Below are 20,179 nucleotides of genomic sequence, written 5' to 3' on the forward strand. Positions count from 1 at the left end.
ACTGCCCCGATGACTGTAAAAGGTTGTGGGACTTTTTTTTTCTTTTTTTTTTTAAACCAGTATTATGTATAATTATTTTTTGCTAATATTTTTTACGGTATTATGTACTACTATAAAAATTTTAAAAAATAGTACATATCGTCATCGTTCATGTCTGTCAATTTCAAAGTGTACATTGCGTGTCTTTCACGGGTTTAAGATGATGGCATTATAATTGTTTTCAGGATTTTAAAAGTTTACAAACGTGTTCATGACTCTGTAAATCTCGCAATCTCACCACGATGTACTACTGTGATTTCGCACAATCGAACACCGACAAGGCAGCAGTTGAATCAAAAATAAACTAAAAAAAGTTGGAAGGCATCTCCATGCCGAATTACCCCCTCACTGTGATTGTCTAAGCCGTTTACAGGGGAAACATTTCTGCTGGTCTTGTGAGAGAAAAAACAAAGGTGTTTTCCCTCAGTCCGCATGTTTTACTTTTAGACACAGAGAGAGAGAGGATACAGTTACATCTTTTCTCGTTTTTTTTCAAAGGCCATACTGTACTGCCAACCTTTTTTCAATGAACCCCCACCCCTCCCCTGGCAGCACACAAACACACACATCTAGATAGGTAGACAGATATAGATATTTGCATGCACCCACGCATGCGCACACATGTATACACATTCGCAGGCACCTGCACGTACTCGTTCATGTTTGTGTCCATTCACAAAATTTCCAGGGACAGGTGTGGATGGGAACAAGTATAATTCCCTGGGGTAGAATTATTTGATTCCAGGGCTGGAGATTGTGCAGGTGGTTTCATGGAAATGAAGATCACAGTTTATTGTGTCCATAATTTGCCGCATTTTTGGCACCCAAAGGCACAAGTGGCTTTGTTTATACTGGTAATTATATAAATAAATTTTTTTTAAAGGTTTCTCTACTTCAAGACTGACGTTCAGGAATATTTTCTGGCACTGCGACAACCTGAAACAAGGCAAGCAGGTGATTCAACTTTGTTGGACTCACATCTCCGTCCACTTTTAAGATCTAGATAATATGGGGGACCAGCTCATGTCAATACTAACCTCATTAGCATAATGTCTTTTCATTTTCTATATGATGTCATTTCCTGCACAATGTCATTTCCTGTACATCGTTTCCCTTATGATGTCATCACCTGCGTCATGTCATTTCCAGTCAAGATGTTATTACAGGTGACATCACTTCCAGATAATGTCACACTAGGAGCCCAGGGGTCCATGAGGGTCAAAATGCACTTAACATACTATTAAACACACACACACACACACACACACACACACAGAGAAGAAAACGAAGAAAACACAAAGTAATTTATTTGGTCTGTCTTGTACCAATGATGTTGAAGCAAACAATCAGATTCTGCTGGCCAGAATACAAACAAATAAAATAAAACAATGAAAAATATGAGATATTCCTAAAGGAATATCATTGCAATGATAAAATAAATTGTTTGACGCGTGGTATAATGCTGATGCTTTGTGACTACATCTTATCACTGGATTAAACACACAGATATAAATGCTGTCAATGAACCTGAACTAGATAGCCATGGGAAAGTGGCCAACCAACAATAGTAAGTTTCTGTTACATGTATGAGTGAGTGAAGTATTTTGTTTTTCTTAAGAGATGTGTGCAACAACAACAAAATACTCTACAGTGTACAGAGACAGGCTCAATGCCAACTCATTCTTTGAAGTTGTGTTGTTTTCAGTTCCAGCAATAACTATCAGTAATTCATAACATGATATCACACAGATCAGTATACTTTTAACAAACAGAAAGACTTAGTACACCTTATGATCCTGCAAAAATGAGTCCTGGTTTTATCTATTCTCATTTCTTTAAGTCATGAAAGAAACTGTTTGGTGATTCAGTGGAGTACACACAAAAAAAACACCAAAAAACCCCAAACAACAACAACAAAATCAACATAAATAAAGACAGATAAAAACGATGACAACACACAACCCATTCTCTCCCAGTTTTCTCCTACTTTTCTCCTCTGTTCCACTATACATATCATACAGTGGTATTAATGCTGACAAATAAATGAACAGATTGTTCAAGCAAACAGTATAAAGCTCAGAAATATATGATGAGAAGTTTGACTTGCATTCACTGCTCTGCTTTGTTTATGACCTTTAGTTTTACTTTATTTATGTACTTATTCATTTATTGTTTCCCATTGTTCTTTGGTGGGCTATCATTCTTATTTCTCTCCCTTTGCCTCTTCTCACCATCTCTTGCAACATTTTTGGGTTCCATGCTGAATAAGCAAAAGCCTAGCAATGACCAAAAGAATGCAAATGTCTGTGCAGACTATAACATCAATCACAGAGTTCCTGTGTAAGCATCCACTGTACAGATGTGGGGAAAAAATGTATATAAAAAATCCCAACAAAAACAATTGTTGTATTAGAAACAAAATATCAAACCATTCATGTACATTGCCAAAAATATTAAAGATGTATTTTCAGCAGTAATAAACATTTAGTTGCAGGTAAATAGATAGGCTAAGTATATATTTGGAAATAAAATCTTCAATACTTGAAGGAAAAGACAAACAGAATGCATCGTAATGGAAGTTCACAACTGTCACACTACTTTCCAACATTAAATGGAATTACTCTTTCACTGTCAAATCATCATCGTCAATCAAATAAAAGGAAGGTCTAGATATATCATCTTGTCTGTATCCTGTCTATTGCCTATTTCAACACTTGCACAAAAAATGTTATTTACACCTGTTCAGTGCATTGATGAGTTGACCCCTCAGACAAGAATTTACAGAAGTTTGAAAAGCAGCTCATAATGATAATCAGAAAATGTCTTAGATTCTGCAAATTGTTTTGTATTTTTTTCCTTGAGTCCATCCTCAAATTTTTCAAACTAAACAATAATTCTCTAATTCCACTGTCTGTTGATGTCAAGAGTCCTTTGTGATCACACAAACTGTAAATAACAGAAATTTGGAGTTGTAGACACTGCTTCTTATTCACATGTAGTTGACGTTCAATACTTTTTTTTAACAAAAAAACAGTATTCTATAAAATAAAGTATAGAAAATTTCTTTTAAAAAAGAAGAAGAAAACAAACAAACAGAAAAAAGATGCCTCATTTAGGGTTTGCGCCATTCAAAGCCTGCCATGTGGTACACCATTTCACAGAAAGCAACGTAGTTGACGTCGTCTTTCCCGCCAACCTTGACCTTGAACTGCCCCCAGAGCAGCTCCAGTTCTTCATCGCTGACCATGCTCTCCAGCTGAAGTTCGCTCAGGACGCGACGGAACTGTGAGCGGGACACGGAGCCATTGTGCACTCTGTCGTAGTCTTCAAACAAGGGGAACAGCTGCATACGGTGCTTGCGAACCTGAAAACATTAGAGAGAAGAATAATATGAATTTTCTACAAAAAAAAGTAATGATAACAAGGATGATGACGATGATAATAATAATGATGATGATGATGAATTATTTTATATACCACATAATCTTTCACAAGGTAATCCAATGCACAGTACACACTCCACTCACAATTCGTAGCTTGTTAAAAACTCAACTCTTCTGTATACTATCTTTTTAGGATAAAAAAAAAAAAAGGAGAAGAAAACAATCAGTTAATGTATTAGCAATAGAATATACTATCTTTTCCTCATCACAAAAAAAGGAAAACAATCAGTTAACATGTCAGCAATAAATATTCCTCAAAATCAGTTTACCTTCTCCTTGATTTTGCTCATGCAGCGGATGAACTTCTCATTGTTCTCTGCACTCATGGAGTTGAGTTCCCACTCCACTGGCGGCTTGAAGGTGTCTACCTCCTCCAGAGGCATCTTCTCCAGGTGTTTGGTGGTGAAAATGGACTCCACCTCGTCACAGAATCGTTTGTAGTCAATGTATTCAGGATCACCAGTGCTCTGGTATCTGGACAAACGGTTTGCTTTCATGTCATTCTTGTGCTTTTAAAAAGCAAAAACAAAAAATCATAAAAATGAAAATGTATCTTTGGGGTCCATTTTCAATAAAGATGTGTGTGTGTGTGTGTGTGTGTGTGTGTGTGTGTGTGTGTGTGTGTGTTGTGTGCATGTGTGTGTGTCAATGTGTATGTGTGTGATGTTATGTGATGATGTGTGAGTATGTGAATGTGTGTGGGTACTAAGTGTGAAAAGCAACATTCAAAACTTACTGTCATTGTTCATTACACTCTTTGTATCCCAAGAACAAATGAGGCAGACTGTTAATTTTTTTTCTCCATAACTGAGAAGTCAGGTGAAGCAATCAATTTTATTTATAGAATTGATGGAAATATACGAAGCAGCAAAGTTTGGTATTTATTGCCATAGGACACAAACACACACTGTGATTTTTTTTCAACTGGTCATAAGACAAACAAATATAATAAAATAACTCAATTTTCAAAATGGCAAATTTTCTATGTTGGCTTGAAACTTCCCAACTTGAAGGGGAAAACTGTGACGGAACATCATTCTATTAAGGGTACTCACTCCCAGTGGGGTCAAGCACATGATGGACTGATAGATCGATCAAACAGTTACTGATGATATTATACTCACAGGCATTCAAAGTCTCTCATTTCCAAATACTCAACGAGTAAAGAAACATGAAACACGTCTCACTTGTCTTCAATAATCGCCAGCTCTGACTCGTAGAGGTCGAGACGGGCAAGATTGACAGCTCGTCTGAATGAAGTCTTCATCATGCGGCCAGATCGAAGTTTGTCATAGTCTCGCATAAAGTCTTCCACTCGAATACGCTCTTTACTAACCTGTGGAAAAATAGGGTTTTGATAAACATGAAGCATGGACAGTAATTTTATATTGTACTGTGTTGTGTTGTGTTGCGCTGTGTTGCGTTGTGTTGTGTTGTATTGTATTGTTATTGTATTGTATTGTATTGCGCATTGCATTGTACTGTACTGTGGTACTGCACTGTACTACATTGTACTGTTGTATTGTACCATACTGCACTGTTGTATTTTACTGTATTGTACTGATGTATTGTACTGCATAGTACTGTGTTAGTTACAACTTATTTCTTTGTGTCAAATTCAAACTGTACTCCCTGGGGAGGGCACATTGCTACAGTGCAGCACCAACCATTTTTTTTTTTTCTTTTATTTGTTTTACTACAAAAGAGGATCTTTCAACAGAATTTTGTTACAGACATTACATTTGTTACTCTAGGTTCTTTATTTATGCTAAAGTGCATGCTGTTCAGAGGACCTCAATCTATTATCTCATCTGAACGATTAGCACTCAAAGTGAAAGTAAAAATCCCAGTCCAAATACATGACTCGAACCTGTGGACACTCACTTCCTAGTCAGGGGCACATAACCACCAGGCCTTTGCTCTACCAAAGAGCGGATACAGCCTGGAACCAGTGCTACTTAGCGCTTCCCATCGCTTTGCACAGAGACAAATAAAAGACACTGAAAGTCATTTGACATGGTTGCTTGGTGTTAAATGCTCCTAGCCTAGTTGGCTTGGATGCACACACACACACACACACACACACACACACACACACACACAACAACAACAACAACAACAACTCCCCCCCGCCCCCCCCCACCACACCCCTGCCACACAAAAACAACCCCTGCACACAGTTCAAATCCACTCACTTTGGTCTTGATCTTCAGCAGGATCTGCTCCAGGTCGGACACCGCGTGGAGCTCCGGCAGCGCCCCCTTGGCATTGGTCTGACGCACCTCCTCCAGGCGCTTGACATACATGAACTCGGTGGGTGCCGGCGGCTCCAGCTCCTTCAGGAAGGCCAGGTAGTTGACGCCCACATCATTGTAGAATCGGGCCTCCATGGCGGCTATTTCCGGGGTGCTGATGGGAATTTCCAGCATGGTCAGCGCCTGACGGAACTGACCCTGCGTGATGTGGCCGTTGTTGTGCCTGGCAGTGGACAGACATGGACAGCATGGTTGGTGTCATGATTAGGTGCTAATAATAGCTAATGTGCTGTTATAAAAACATAAATTTTTCTCATGTGCCTATTTTGTTCCAGAACCGCCTGTCAATCACCAAATGCCACTGCAGAAGTCTGTATAAGAATGGAAATACTCCGAACCTTGGGATAGAACAGAAACTCCATGAAGGCAACAATGACACTTTTGTTCAACACATTTTGCAGGTAGATTTTGATCATGGTGTCAATATAAGCTACACCTACCATTACCCATGGCTACAAAGTTCAGCTGGATATTCATACCAACAGTTCACACAACAGTGACAAGAACAGCAGAGACAAACAGAATTTTCATCAAAGATGAACTCCAATTAAAACAGTTTTTCAAATGTGCATAACAAAACAATAACTGATGTAGAATATAAAAAAATTATTTAAAAAAAAACAACAAAACCTCTAGGCATATATTTGCACCAAAAAATGGGTCACTTCATACCTGTCAAAGTCCTGGAAAACAGGTTTGAGAAGGATACGCCTCTGCTCAACTCTGCTGCGGATACGGGTCATGGTGGCTTCGTACAGGTCTGAGTGGCCACTGTCAGCTCTGTTCCAGTCCACTGTGCCAGGTTTGGGGACACGGAAGATTTCCTGTGGAGGCACTGCTGCTGTTGGGCAGTGCTCCAGGTCAGCCTGAGTGAACACTGGTCAACAGAAACAAGATGCAGAGTACATTATCTATTGCATGTCACCGTCACTGTCAACAGTAAAATGTACAGTTTTGTCCTGCCATCACTGTCACTGTCAACAGTAAAATGTACTGACATCAACTCTTGTGAAATGATGGCATCAATGATATCTTTTACTCATGTAAAACAATAAGACCATTGATATCTTTAACTCTTGTAGAATGATAATATCCATAGTATCTTTAACTTGTAAAAGAAAATTAAATCTGTGATATCTTTCACTCTTGTAGAAACATCCAGTGTATAAACATCCACAACTCTTTGACTCGTATAAAACTATAAAAATCCTCTCTTGTTCTAAGAAAAATATAATTTAATTCTTACTGGTCAACTCATTAACAGACCGTGGAAGCTGAAGGAAAACAATGTGTTTTTTGAAGCAGTTATTTCCCTGAATAAACATCTACTCTCTTTTTGCTGCATCTTCCTCCTCACTTCTTCACTCCAGGCAAAGACATTGAAAAGCATTGTTTCTTTATGATCTGTTCCATCTTTCAGTATGCTTCTCTTATCTTCATTGTATGTCATGAGTCTGGTACATTCATTTTTTGTCTTTAAGAGATCAATCTAATTATGGTTTATTCATCTATTTATCATTTGATCAACTCTAGATTTCATCATTGCCTAAGATCATATATGGGTAATTGCTTGTGCACATTTTCTACTGTACTTGTTATGTAGTAAATAAATAAATGCATCTTCCAAATTGTGGCTCTGGTTCTGACTTTGTGTGTCCCCCAGATCCACACTCTCTAAAGAAGAAAATGTAGCAACAAAAAGTGTGCCCTGTTCGCTAACTCCCTCTTTTCAAAGTCAGCCTCAAGTACATCTGCCATTTTTTACGTTACCTTTATAAAGGCAACCATGGGCTTGTGAGCAACCCCCCAAACATGATATGGGTCCCACAGACCTGTGATGTACAGGTAGGAGGGCACTGCTAAACTGAATACAGTAAGTGTCAGTCTTACAGACCCATGAGATACAAACGCAGTGAATTGTTTAGTGAAAACGGGTCTGAAGATGCACAAAGTACAGATGGGGGATGAAATGTTTCTTTAGTGAGAATGGATCTGACAGAACGACAACGTAGGAATAAGTAGGAACTGAAATAATGAAGCACGATAAAGCGTAATCTACAAAAGTCTTTCCCCACAGAATACATACCACTCTCCACGTCGGCCACAAACTTGGTGTACAGGACCTGGTCCTCTTTCTTGGGGTCCTGGTAGGCCTTGCACAGCAGGTCAAACTGCTTGTCATTCAGGTCGTGCTGAGCCAGCTTGCTCAGCCCCAACGTTGCCAGGCAACGACGGAAGCGGGTCTTGCTGATGGACCCACTGCGCAGGGGGTCAAAGTCCTGGAAGTACTCCAGCACCTGTGTGACAAACACATTCCTAGGGTCAAATTCACATTTCTTCACTCATCTTACATGATAATAATAGGCACATCAATTTATGGTAATCCAATTAGTCACAAACTGCAAACCAAATTCCAAAAGATGCATGGGGTCAAATTTACGTTACTTCAGTAATCCTCCATAATACCTATATATATTATTGTGTGTAAAAGACTTTTTTTCTTTGATGTACATTAGCTCATGATTATCCAAACAGTTGCTAACTGCGGACCAAATTCCTAAAGATTCCTGCGGTCAAACATTCCTGGGGTCAATTTCATAATTCTTAAGTAATCTTCCATGATAACTATATATATCATAATAGAAAAAAGGTCTTTTTTCTTTGCTGTAACTCAATACATGATTATCCAAACAGTCGCTAACTGCAAAATTAAACTCCTTTAGAATCAAAAACAGGTCATGACTTCAATGCAGTAATGAATTATCAGCCAGTCAGCTGCTTAAAAACACTAAAACACTTTGTGAACAATATCAAGATCAGCACAGGGTACAAAACTGCTACAAGGAGAAAGACAAATAGCTAGATTATCTATATACCTTCAAGTCTAATCAACAACAAGAAAAGCTAATCAATTAATTAGTTCTCCACTTTCATCTGCCCCAAATCAGCAAGATATTTTGGCATCACACACTTGATTCAGAAATAAAATCAAAGCATGCACACACACACACACACACACACACACACACACACACACACACACACACAGAGAGAGAGAGAGAGAGAGAGTCAAAAGTACACCATTCTTGGTCCAAAAAAAAAGGAAAAGAAAAGAGCTTTTCACTGACCCTCAGTCGGGAGGTGAGGACAATGTGGCGAATTCTGGCCATCAGGTCGTCAAAGCTGACCTCCACCTCCGGCAGTTTGTTTTCCACCACCTCATTAGTGCGGGTGTCGTCAGCGATACTGATGTCGTCTATCGTGTGACCAACAAACTCTGTGGGAAAACAGTGACATCAGATATATTGATGTTCATCATTCAGAATCCACAAGCAAAAATTATGTACTGGGAACAGTGGAAATAAATGTTGTTTTTTTTAATACACTCTTGGCTAAAGCACTGGCTTAATCAAAATGATTACTGTCTAATGTACTGGGAATATCATGACTACATACATGACTTTTATCTTGGTTCTGACCCCCCAAAACGAGTATGGCTGCCTACATGACGGGATAAAAACGGTCATACACGTAAAAGCCCACTCTTGTACATACAAGTGAACGTGGGAGTTGCAGCCCACAAATGAAGAAGGATCTTGGTTCTGGAACACCACACACAAATTCCACCCAGTGCCATGTACCTTGATCAACGGCCTGCACAAAGGCGGGGTAGTTGACGTCACCAGTGGCTGGATCCTCAAACTTGGCCAGGAGAAGCTTCATGTCTTCGGCAGATACGTCCATCCCCAGAAAGTGCAGAATGCGACCAAACTGCAGGGGGGTCACCACTCGGCTGTAGGCCTTGCTCTGTGTCAGCATAGTTGTAGAAAATCATTAATCAGATGTCTTTTCATGGCTTTCTGTTCCAATTTATTATTATTTAAATCATTAATCAGATGTCTTTTCATGGCTTTCTGTACAGATTTATTATGATATAAGTCATTAACAAGATGTCTTTTCATGGCTTTCTGTACAGATTTATTATGATTTTGAGCTGGTTGGACAACAAAGCATAGTTTAGCCATGTTTTTTAATACACCAAACACTTTAATTTTTTTCAACAAAAGAGTAAATAACAACAGAAACAAGCACACAAACATTAAAAAAAAAAAAACACATCACCAAATGAAGTCCTGGTATCCAAGGAGTTGTTACTGAACTAAAATAACCATCAAAAGTGTCAAGACAACATACATTTTGGAATGATTCCAAAATTCACCAAAGTCCACATAAATGCCCCGCTCTTCCTCCTCTTCTCCCTTCCCACTCCACTCCCTTCCTGCAGCATACCTTGACCATGCCCCCCACACTGAACACAAGGTGCTTTGTCTGTACTGCAAGGCTTGGAATTTTTCACAATCTGAGTCAGAACAGTCAGTGCCTGTGGAAAAAACCTGGGTCATCATAACTGCTTTTGTTTGCTTGAGCTTGACTGTATCATCTGCAATGTTTGGTGGCTCACTTCTTTCACTGAATGGGCTGGCATTGGGTCAATGCTTAGAGCCACAGATCACCACCATAATTATATACCAAATCAGGACTGTGGTCATATTTATTCATGTTTGACATTGACTCTTCTTGTGGGTAGGACAACAGTTATGATGCTGGCTGGAGGAAAATTCAGTAAAGCCCAATAGTGGGTCATCCTGCCATGAGGGCAATATGGCTGCAACTTCAGTACCATGGGTTACACTGTCAAACAGGCAGTGAACAGGTTACACAAGGCACTGCCCAACCTACCCTGTCATAGTCCTTGAAGTAGGGATACATGAGAAGTCGTCGACGACGGCATTTTTCCCTCAGCTCATCCACAACTTTCCGCACACGTGCTTCGTTAACTTCAGAATCCAATGGCTTCAGGCCCTGTTTCATAAGATAAATGATAATAGATCAGTATATGTTTGTCAATGTATGGCTGTATGCAAGTGAGTGTGTGTGTGTGGGGGGGGGGGGGGTGTCTGTGTGTGTGTGTGTGTGTGTCTGTGTTTGTGTATGTGATTGTATGTGTCTGTGTCTGTGTGTGTCAGTACATGTACATGCGCATGTGTGTGTCTGTGTGTTTCTCTCTCTCTCTTTCTCTCTCTCTCTTCTCACCCCCGCACCCCCCTCTCTCTCTCTCTCTTGCTGTCAGATTGGAAGACTAGGAAATGCCTAAAATCTTTATCCTTGAGTAATAATCTTTTTTAATCTTTCTCTCTCCCTCTCTCTCTCTCCCTCTCTCTCACTCTCTCTCTCTCTCTCTCTCTTGTTGTCTCAAGGAAGGATTGGAAGACAAGGCAATGCCTAAAAATCTTTATCCTTGAGCAATTAAGTTTTTGAATCTCTCTTTCTCTTTCTTCCCCACTGCCTGCACCTCTCTCTCTCTCTCTCTCTCTCTCTCTCTCTCTCTCTCTCACATTTTGTTGTATTTTGTGCTGAGTGTTCATTGCATCCTCTTCATTTGAATGAAACATGTTTGTCTTTCTTGCCTCGCTGCCTCTCTCTCTCTCTCTCTCTCTCTCTCTCTCTAAATGCAAATGCAACATTCAAAACAACGCAGTCCACCATATTCGTATCTAGCAACTTACTCTGAACAAAGATCCCTTCAAAGGTCTCGCCACATCTTCCGTTGGCTTTTTCTCCAGGTCAGGAATTGTAAATGCTGTCAACAGACGAAAAATATAATAACATAATATCCTTCCTTGCTTGGCCAATGGTAACATCAAAAATAGGTGTCAGCAGACTGCAAAGTAAAAACAAAATGAAATAATCAATCATAAGCTATAATCACCTTCTGTGCTCCAATAAACATAAGACTTTTGAAAATGATTCAATCATTTATGCCTTATCTTTGCATCAAAAAATAAATAAACAAATGACATAGAATAAAATGGAATAAATAAATGAATAAACCACAAAGCAGCACCTGCTTTGTGCAATAGTGTTTTCCTTTTACCATAATACAGTTGTTGTTGTTTTTAATAGAAAATGAATAATAACCTCATGCAGATTGAATGAATTAAAGAACATTAATTAGCACTGTAAAACAGTTGTGCATTAGATCCGGCATAACCATGGAATAAAACAGAAACTATGGAAAATGATTATTCATCTGTATAACAAAAAAAATTGAGCATTTTGGGAGAGCCGCTCACACAGTCTGGCTCCACGACTAAGCCATTATTATTGTCAGTAGGGGGCTTAGTAGGTGGTGTCTTAAGTATGTTCAATCAGAACAGGAACTACTGAACACCAACGAAGTGACTCAGCAGCAGTGCAGGGTCTCCTCTGATGTGTGGCCTCCTGGCAACCTAAAGCAATGGTTCCCTGTGGACTGCCGGCACTGGGACTGCGACAGATGAACCTGGGTATGGCTGTGTGTGTGTGGGGGTGGGGGGGGGGGGGGGGTACTCGGAATGAGCGGTATGGCAGTAATGCCACTGAAACAGTGCAGATGATGAGGCAGCAAAAACTAAAAACAAAACAAAAAATGTTGAGCATATACTAATGTTATAGGCAATCTACTAATGCTTAAAGCACACATAAAAGACTTCAGCACGTACTATTTTCCAGCATGTCACAGAACTCCCGGTAGCGTACACGGCCATCAGGGACACGGTAAAATTCCACAATTTTCTGGATCTCCCCACGGCTCAGCTGTGCCTCTTTCCCAGCAGCCAGCACGAGGCCACAGATGAACTGGTTCTCTGTGATGATGCCGCTGCGAAGCTTGTCATGGTCCTTGAAAAACTCCAAGGAGCGGATGCCATTCTTGAAGATGGCCACGCGGAGTTTGTCGAAGATCTGGTTGAGGGATGGGTCAATTGGTGACTGCAAAATAAAAAGATTCAGTTATGAACTTGTACAATACCTCTTATATATAAGTTGACATGATAACATACACCAGCTTGACAAATATACATCTACACTAGCTTGACAAATACACATCTACACTAGCTTGACAAATACACATCTACACTAGCTTGACAAATACGCATCTACTTGACAAATATGCACCTACTGCCCTAATGAGCATGTTAACATTATATAATGTTATAATATTATACACTAGACTGACAAATGTACATTGATAATATCAATATACTACATGTATATATGAATACATTATACACAAGCTTGACAAATATACATTGCTGATGTATGCAGGAATGTCAGACCCCTGCCGGAGTCTGCTTAAAAAAGAAACTCCAACAGCAGAAGCGAACCCCAGGGTTTCGAATGAGAAGAATCTGTCTTACCCATTGCACTATCGTGCCACCCTGCACTAGTTGGGTCACGGTTAAGTATGTGTAATTAAAAAGTGTTTTCATGAGATGTATAAATATACATTGCATTAGAATGGAAATCAACACAGTTTATTATTATGATGTGAAAATCATCTTCCAGTCAATGAAAGGCTTTTATAAAATCAGATTCTTACAAAGAACAATAATATCCTTTTGTCTTCTGTTTAAGCTTCTGTACAAGCATTCAAATTACTGCATTGAGCAACAAATAAGCATTCATCTATCTTTTTTCAAATATGTCTAAAGTCTATTAATATTCACATTTTCTCTCTCTCTCTCTCTCTCTCTCTCTCTCTCTTCTAACAGACATACAAACACACACACTGACACGCAAAGACACACAGACACAGACACACACACATACACACAAACACACACACACACACACACACACACACACACACACACACACACACACACACACACACACTTAGTTTATCTCCAGAGAGACTCACCAGCAGAGAAACGGCATCAATGTTGGTCTGCTGAATGGTGGGCACCTCGTCTTCCTTGACCATGAAGTCACGGACAGCCATGATGTCATGATGCAGGTTGAGATAGTTCAACAGTCCAGGTCTGGCAGGGTCACGGTACTTCTCCACCACCAGTTTCATCTCCTCCTCAGACACGTCCGATGGTCCGGGGAAGTTACGATAAAACTGAAACAGTGATTAGGTAACTGTTGATGAATAATCTTTCTTTTCTTTTTTTTTTTTAAGGTCACACCTAGCAGGGTCATGGTACTTCTTCACCACCAGTTTCATCGTTTCCTCAGACATGTGTGATGGGTTAGAAGAGAGGATAAAACTGAAACGGTGATTAGATAACTGTTGTTGAATAATCTTTTTATTTTATTTTATAATTTCTAAAGTCACACCTGGCAGGATTATGGTACTTCTTCACCACCAGTTCATCTCCTCCTCAGACATGTCTGATTGGGTCAGGAAAGTTCGGATAAAATTGAAAAATAGTTATTAGGCAACTTGTTGAATAACAGATGCACTCAAAGGGCCATGAAAGTTATGATAAAACTGAAACAGTGATTAGGTGACTGTTGTTGAATGATTCATTTTTTAAATACATTGCAAATTTTTTTCTAAGGTATCGTCAGATACTATCAATCAGTCAATCAATCAATCAATCAATCAAACAAACAATCAATCAGTTTGTCTATCTATCTATCTATCTACATTATGCACACAAACACACACACACACACACACACACACACACACACACACACACAATGAGACTTTGTGGATCACAAAGAAACATAGAAAAAGCAGTTCAGTTTCAGTTTGAAGGAGGTATCAAAATATGTCGACTGATACACAATACAACAATACAATATATGCTTTACCTAAAAAAGAAAAATAGTATATTAAAAAAATATTTTAAAAAAGACCCAGTATGCTGGTTAGGCCTTGAAAGCCTAAGCCTACCAAAGTCTAAAAATACATAGGTGTGTATGCGCATATATGTATGTGTATATGAGGCAATGGCAGAGGAGGTGTGAGAACCTTGGAGCTGTGGAGGGTGGTTGTCTCTGGGCATGGGAGTGGGAGGGTTAACTGATGCCCATCTTAATTATGCCAGTGTATGTGTGGTTATGTAAGCGTGTGGGTGGGTGGGATAGAGAGAGAGTGTGTGTGTGTGCATGCGTGTGTGCGCATGCATGCACATGTGTGTGTGTGTGTGTGTGTGTGTGTTTGCATGTGTCAGTAAGTTGTCTTCTTATATATATATATATATATATATATATATAAATACAACTACATAAGCATGTAAAAAAAATTAAAAAAAGAAATGATAAAAAACAGCAAAATCATTCAGAATATAAAAAAAGGATAGTGTTTTCTGACTCTGTAAAACACACACACACACACAAACAGATAATTTTCTGCAAATGTCTGTTCCAGAAATTATCACCGCTTATACAGGCTCCATCTCAGAGACTTTTCACCCAGCTTAAATCAGTGAGGGAAAGTGAAAACTTGCTGTGGGGAAAAAATAGTATGATTAGGAACTAATGAAGTGAAATGGAAGCAGGAAACAACACAGAAATAACACCAAAATGTGCTCAGCTTCTCTCTAGGGAGGTGTTGTGCAAGCACCTACACTTGGCAATTTCCATACCAGCTCAAAACCCTTCAAACTGAACTCCTTCTTAGAAAAGTGCAAAAGATTCCAAGTGCATGGGTTTCTTCCCACCTTTCATGTCTAAGGGCACTAACCAAACTCTCTATGTATTGTATTATATTGTATTGTATTGTTTTTGTTGTATTATATTATATTGTAGTGTAGTGTAGTGTATTGCACTGCATTGTATTGTATTGTATTGTATTGTATTGTATAGTATTCAAGTGGGTTTTCCATCCTCCTTGCTTGTACCAGGATACTAACCAAATTCTGTACGTGTAGCCTCAGTAAAATATAGCATCATGTCAACAAATTCTGTGTGCACCAAGTGTGTGTCAGCTGGAATGTGAATGTACAAATATAATGGAAGGGTCTAGTACTTGATGGCATTCATCAGGCTTGTTAACCACCATTGTCAACAAGTGGAGTGATGGCCTAGAGGTAACACGTTTGCCTAGGAATTGAGAGAATCTGAGCGCGCTGGTTCGAATCACGGCTCAGCCGCCAATATTTCCTCCCCCTCCCTAGGAAGCAAGAGAATCTGAGCGCTGGTTCGAATCACAGCTCAGCCGCCGATATTTCCTCCCCCTCCACTAGACCTTGAGTGGTGGTCTGGATGCTAGTCATTCGGATGAGATGATAAACCGAGGTCCCATGTGCAGCATGCACTTAGTGCACATAAAAGAACCCACTGCAACAAAAGGGTTGTTCCTGGCAAAATTCTGTAGAAAAATGCACTTCAATAGGAAAAACAAATAAAACTGCACACAGGAAAAAATACCAAAAAAAGGGTAGCGCTGTTTTGTAGCGATGCGCTCTCCCTGGGGAGAGCAGCCCAAATTTCACACAGAGAAATCTGTTGTGATAAAAAGAAATACAAACACAAATACAAATACAACTGTAGAGAAAGTCTCCTGCACATGCAAGATACAGTCCTCCAACCCCAACCCCCACCTAACTCTGGGGAAACAACCAATCAGAGAAACCACATCTAAAAATATGCAGATACATTACCTGACTCTCACTGATGATGCCCATGTGATGTTTGTCAAAGTCTTCATATGTGGTACGCAGGTTTATGCCATGCACAGCGTAGAAATGCTGCATACGTTTCAGCACACTGACCAAGTTCTCTTCTGAAGAACGCGTCAAGGGTCTGACAGTACGGATTGTGCCAAGGCTGTTATGGGCAGAGGACATTACATTCATGATATTCGGATGATTTTTTTTTATCAATGTTTCACTTTCTTCCTTATAGTTTCCTTCCCTTTGGTATTACCAATATTTGCATAACTGGTAATTACAGCAAAAAACAAAAAAACAGAGAAAAATAGATTCTTTGTTGTGGAAGTGAGTTGACAAAGGCATTGTTGGTTATGTGCTACAAGGTCATCTATAGTGTTTGTCCATATTAACTATTTAACCATCTACCATCTTTTGTGTCAACAATTAATCCATGTAACACATACATGAAGACCCTTGAACAAACCATTTCTCCCTATCAAACAGAAAATATTCATAAATCTTTATTCTCTTCCTCTACAGAAATTTTAAATACCTTTCTTCTTTCTGTTTAACAAACCCAGTCACTTTGCTTAGACATTTGCAAATGATTTTGATTCAGCATTATTACTATCCTAAGAACAGGAAAGATCAACTAATCCAATGCTGACTGAGGCTTGAAATAGTGACTTGAATCAACATCATTTCAAATGATCCAACTTATGCTTGTAATCATCCCCCAGAAACAACCAAACATTTCTCTCTTACACTGTCCAAATCATGTGTTGCACAGCACAAAACAGAAACTCTTAAGCAAACAGCAAATGCGCTATTGTCTTATTTCTACTTACAATTCTCTTGGTTCCACCTTTTGTGCAGCAGGGTCTCTTTTCAAATCTGAGGGGTTGAAATTCAGGTTAATGTCTTCACAGAAAAGGCGGTAATTGATGCTTCCGTCTCGACGCACATCGTAGCGGTCAGTCAAAGCCTGCTCATCTGCTGGGCTCAGTTTTAAATTCAGAGTCTGCCAGAGGCACCGAAAGAACTGAGCAGCTGAAAAAAAAGAGAAACATTTGTTGCAAACACATGGGGTATCTACACCTGGTCAAATATATGTGTACAAAGTATCCCTAAAAGTTATTTTCTTCAAAGGTGATTTTCTTAGTTCTCTCTCTCTCTCTCTCTCTCTCTCTCTCTCTCTCTCTCTCTCTCTCTCTCTTATCTTTTAAAATATTTTTTCTTGATTTTTTTTAAATTCAGATTTCTACTATATTTCATAAGGCATCAGCCTATCTAACCCAGGTAGATTTGCATGTAAGTTTGAATGAGTATGATTAGTTTCATGATTACAGCAAATGTGTTAAATGGAGGCTTATTTGGGCATTTCAATGTAATGGATGTGCATGTATATGCATGCCTTGGCATGTGTTTGTGTGTGCAAGTGTGTAAGGGCATGTCTGAGTGGACATGTATGCATGTGCACATATGCATGCAAGTGTGTGTGTGTGTGTGCGTGCGTGCGTGCGTGCGAGCGTGCGTGCATGCGTGTGTGTGTGTATGTGTGAGTGAGTGTTTGTGAGAGAGAGAAAGAGAAAGAGTTTGTGTGTGTGTGAGTGTGTGTGTGTGGGGGGGGGGAGCGGGGGGGGGGGGGGAGGTAAGTGAGTGTGTGTGTGTGTGTATGTGTGTGTGTGTATGTGTGTGTGTGTGTGTGTGTGTGTGTGTGTGTGTGTGTGTGTGTGTGTGTGTGTGTGTGTGTGTGTGTGTGTGTGTGTGCATTTCAGTGAGAGAGATGGTAAGATCTAAACAAAAATGTTTTTACAAAAAAATTATAGCTATTTTTAGCAATGATATTTTGATCTTGACAGATGTGTGTCCAGAAATGATCTTCTGTCAAATACAAGAATACTGTCTTATAACAGTATGAATAGATCATCTTTATTCTAAATAATGATTACAATGTGAGATGATTCACGAGCAACATTTCACTTACAGTGACAGATTTTTGGAAGATTTCATTGACAAATTTTGGCTTCAACACCATAATAATGGCCTTTCTTTAAAAAGATAAAAATGTAAACATATTTCCAGTTATACAACAACAAAAAATATTGAAAAATAATGAAGATCAGTTTCAAGGTAAATGCACAATGTGATTATATTCAATTATCTTTTGTTTTGGGGATAATGTGACAATAGAGATAAGAAATACGGATGAACTGTATAAAAAGCAGCATCACTTCCATCATTTGATTATATGAGCAAACAACAAACATAACAGAAAACATTATCATAACCATGTATCTTTTTTATCTGTGAGTTTATATCAACTTGGTAAAACACAGTGGAAATATGAGTATGGAACTTACCAGTGACAAACCCAGACCGAAGTTTATCATAATCCTGAAAGAACTCTGTGACACGGATTCGTTTGGTCTGTGCCAGTGTTCGAATCTCATCACACATGGCTGGTGATATACCAACAGCAGCTGCCATCTTAGCTCTTTTTTAAGACTTGCCACTCTGAAAAATGATATGTTAAAAAGCTATTTAAAAAATGCAGCATTTCATACATCACTGAGATGGCAGTTTGTATTTACAGAGGGAAGTAAGGGGTGGGGATGGGAAAGAAACCCATTAAAAACATTTAGTTCAGACACCTATAAGACAGACATACAGGAATCATGTAGAACATAGGGTATATCTTTAGAAGGATCCTTTTCTGAGTGTTACTGTATGCTTTCTTCCATTATAACCACCAATAGTAATTCAATATGCCTTTGCTTCAAAATTTGTGGTGATTTACATATTGTGTATGCATGCAGATGTGTATGTATTCTTCAATATTATTTCTATTTACATGTCATAATTTCACATGCATGTGTGTGTGTGTGTGTGTGTGTGTGTGTGTGTGTGTGCGCACACACACACACAGATTGGATTAGAGAGAAAACAAAATCAGCCAAATTATGAAAAGAAAATATTTTAACAAACAACCAGAAAACAAACTTAAATATTCTTGTTCTTATGCATGTATATACATACATATACACACATATAGAGAGAGATATCTGTGCATATATGTGTGCATGTGCATAATGTGTGTGTGTGTGTGTGTGTTTGTGTGTGCATGTGCATTTATCTGTCTGTCTGTCTGTGTCTGTCTATGATTAAGCCTATGGATACAAGCTCATAATCTAATACATATATCTGACAAGATATATTATGTCACACAGTTTGAAAATGGTGAATATGCTTTGAAATTGATTTAAACAGATAAAGAAATTCCTGCACCACACATTCCTAGCCAACTATTACCACCCCCTGTTTATATTCGTCTTCTAATGTTTTACAAACAGAATATTCCGAACCTCACGATTTCGATCATTATTTTGGTCTTGAATCTGAGCTGTGCAAAAGTTTGTGGTTGTGGAATGGATAGTATGTGAATGTTGATCGGGAGCACAGACGCCTGTTTATCTTTCCTATAACATAAAAAGCAATTAGTGGAAGTTCGATATAGAATAAATGATAAGAATGCTGTACACTCACCTATGCTGAACTGGCAAAGGTATCAGTCCAAACAAAAGCTGAGAAGCACTATCTCGCCGCCGCTTCTCAAACTTCCACCTTCAGCGGCAACACGATGTTGAAATGTTGCTTGGATACTGCGCATGAGCATGACTACTTCCTGTTTATGAAGCCTAGTGATCGATGGTTGTCTTTCCTTGACGCACTTGCCCCATTCACATTTTTGTTGTTGTTTTTGTCTTTACAGTCCCCTGGCGTGAATCTAAGTTTTTTGGCACGGTAACTATGAAATAAAGCAATAGATAAAGTAGGTGGATGGTCAGTATGAAAAGGAATACTGCACGTGTGATTATGATTTATACACATTACCATCAGTGAGAGTTGGCTGCCGGAATAGTTATCAAGTCCCGAATGACGCATGCCAAAG

The 20,179-nt window shown here is 39.1% G+C and overlaps 1 protein-coding gene across 1 annotated transcript; it reads right to left on the minus strand.

Moving 5' to 3' along the window:
* Positions 1 to 1,328: 1,328 nt before the first annotated feature.
* On the minus strand, positions 1,329 to 19,886 carry LOC143285015 (uncharacterized). Its single transcript, XM_076592190.1, has 16 exons — positions 19,774 to 19,886; positions 18,591 to 18,744; positions 17,076 to 17,277; positions 16,237 to 16,402; positions 13,539 to 13,742; positions 12,340 to 12,607; positions 11,365 to 11,438; positions 10,538 to 10,660; positions 9,439 to 9,604; positions 8,926 to 9,074; positions 7,884 to 8,094; positions 6,470 to 6,674; positions 5,678 to 5,960; positions 4,670 to 4,818; positions 3,752 to 3,956; positions 1,329 to 3,403 (listed from the first exon to the last, which is right to left on the minus strand). The coding sequence occupies exons 2-16, from the start codon at positions 18,715 to 18,717 to the stop codon at positions 3,152 to 3,154; spliced, it is 2,784 nt and encodes a 927-aa protein (XP_076448305.1). The 5' UTR covers positions 18,718 to 18,744; positions 19,774 to 19,886; the 3' UTR covers positions 1,329 to 3,151.
* Positions 19,887 to 20,179: the final 293 nt, after the last annotated feature.

The sequence above is a fragment of the Babylonia areolata genome, chromosome 1, assembly GCF_041734735.1.
Source record: "Babylonia areolata isolate BAREFJ2019XMU chromosome 1, ASM4173473v1, whole genome shotgun sequence".
NCBI lineage: Eukaryota > Metazoa > Mollusca > Gastropoda > Neogastropoda > Buccinidae > Babylonia > Babylonia areolata.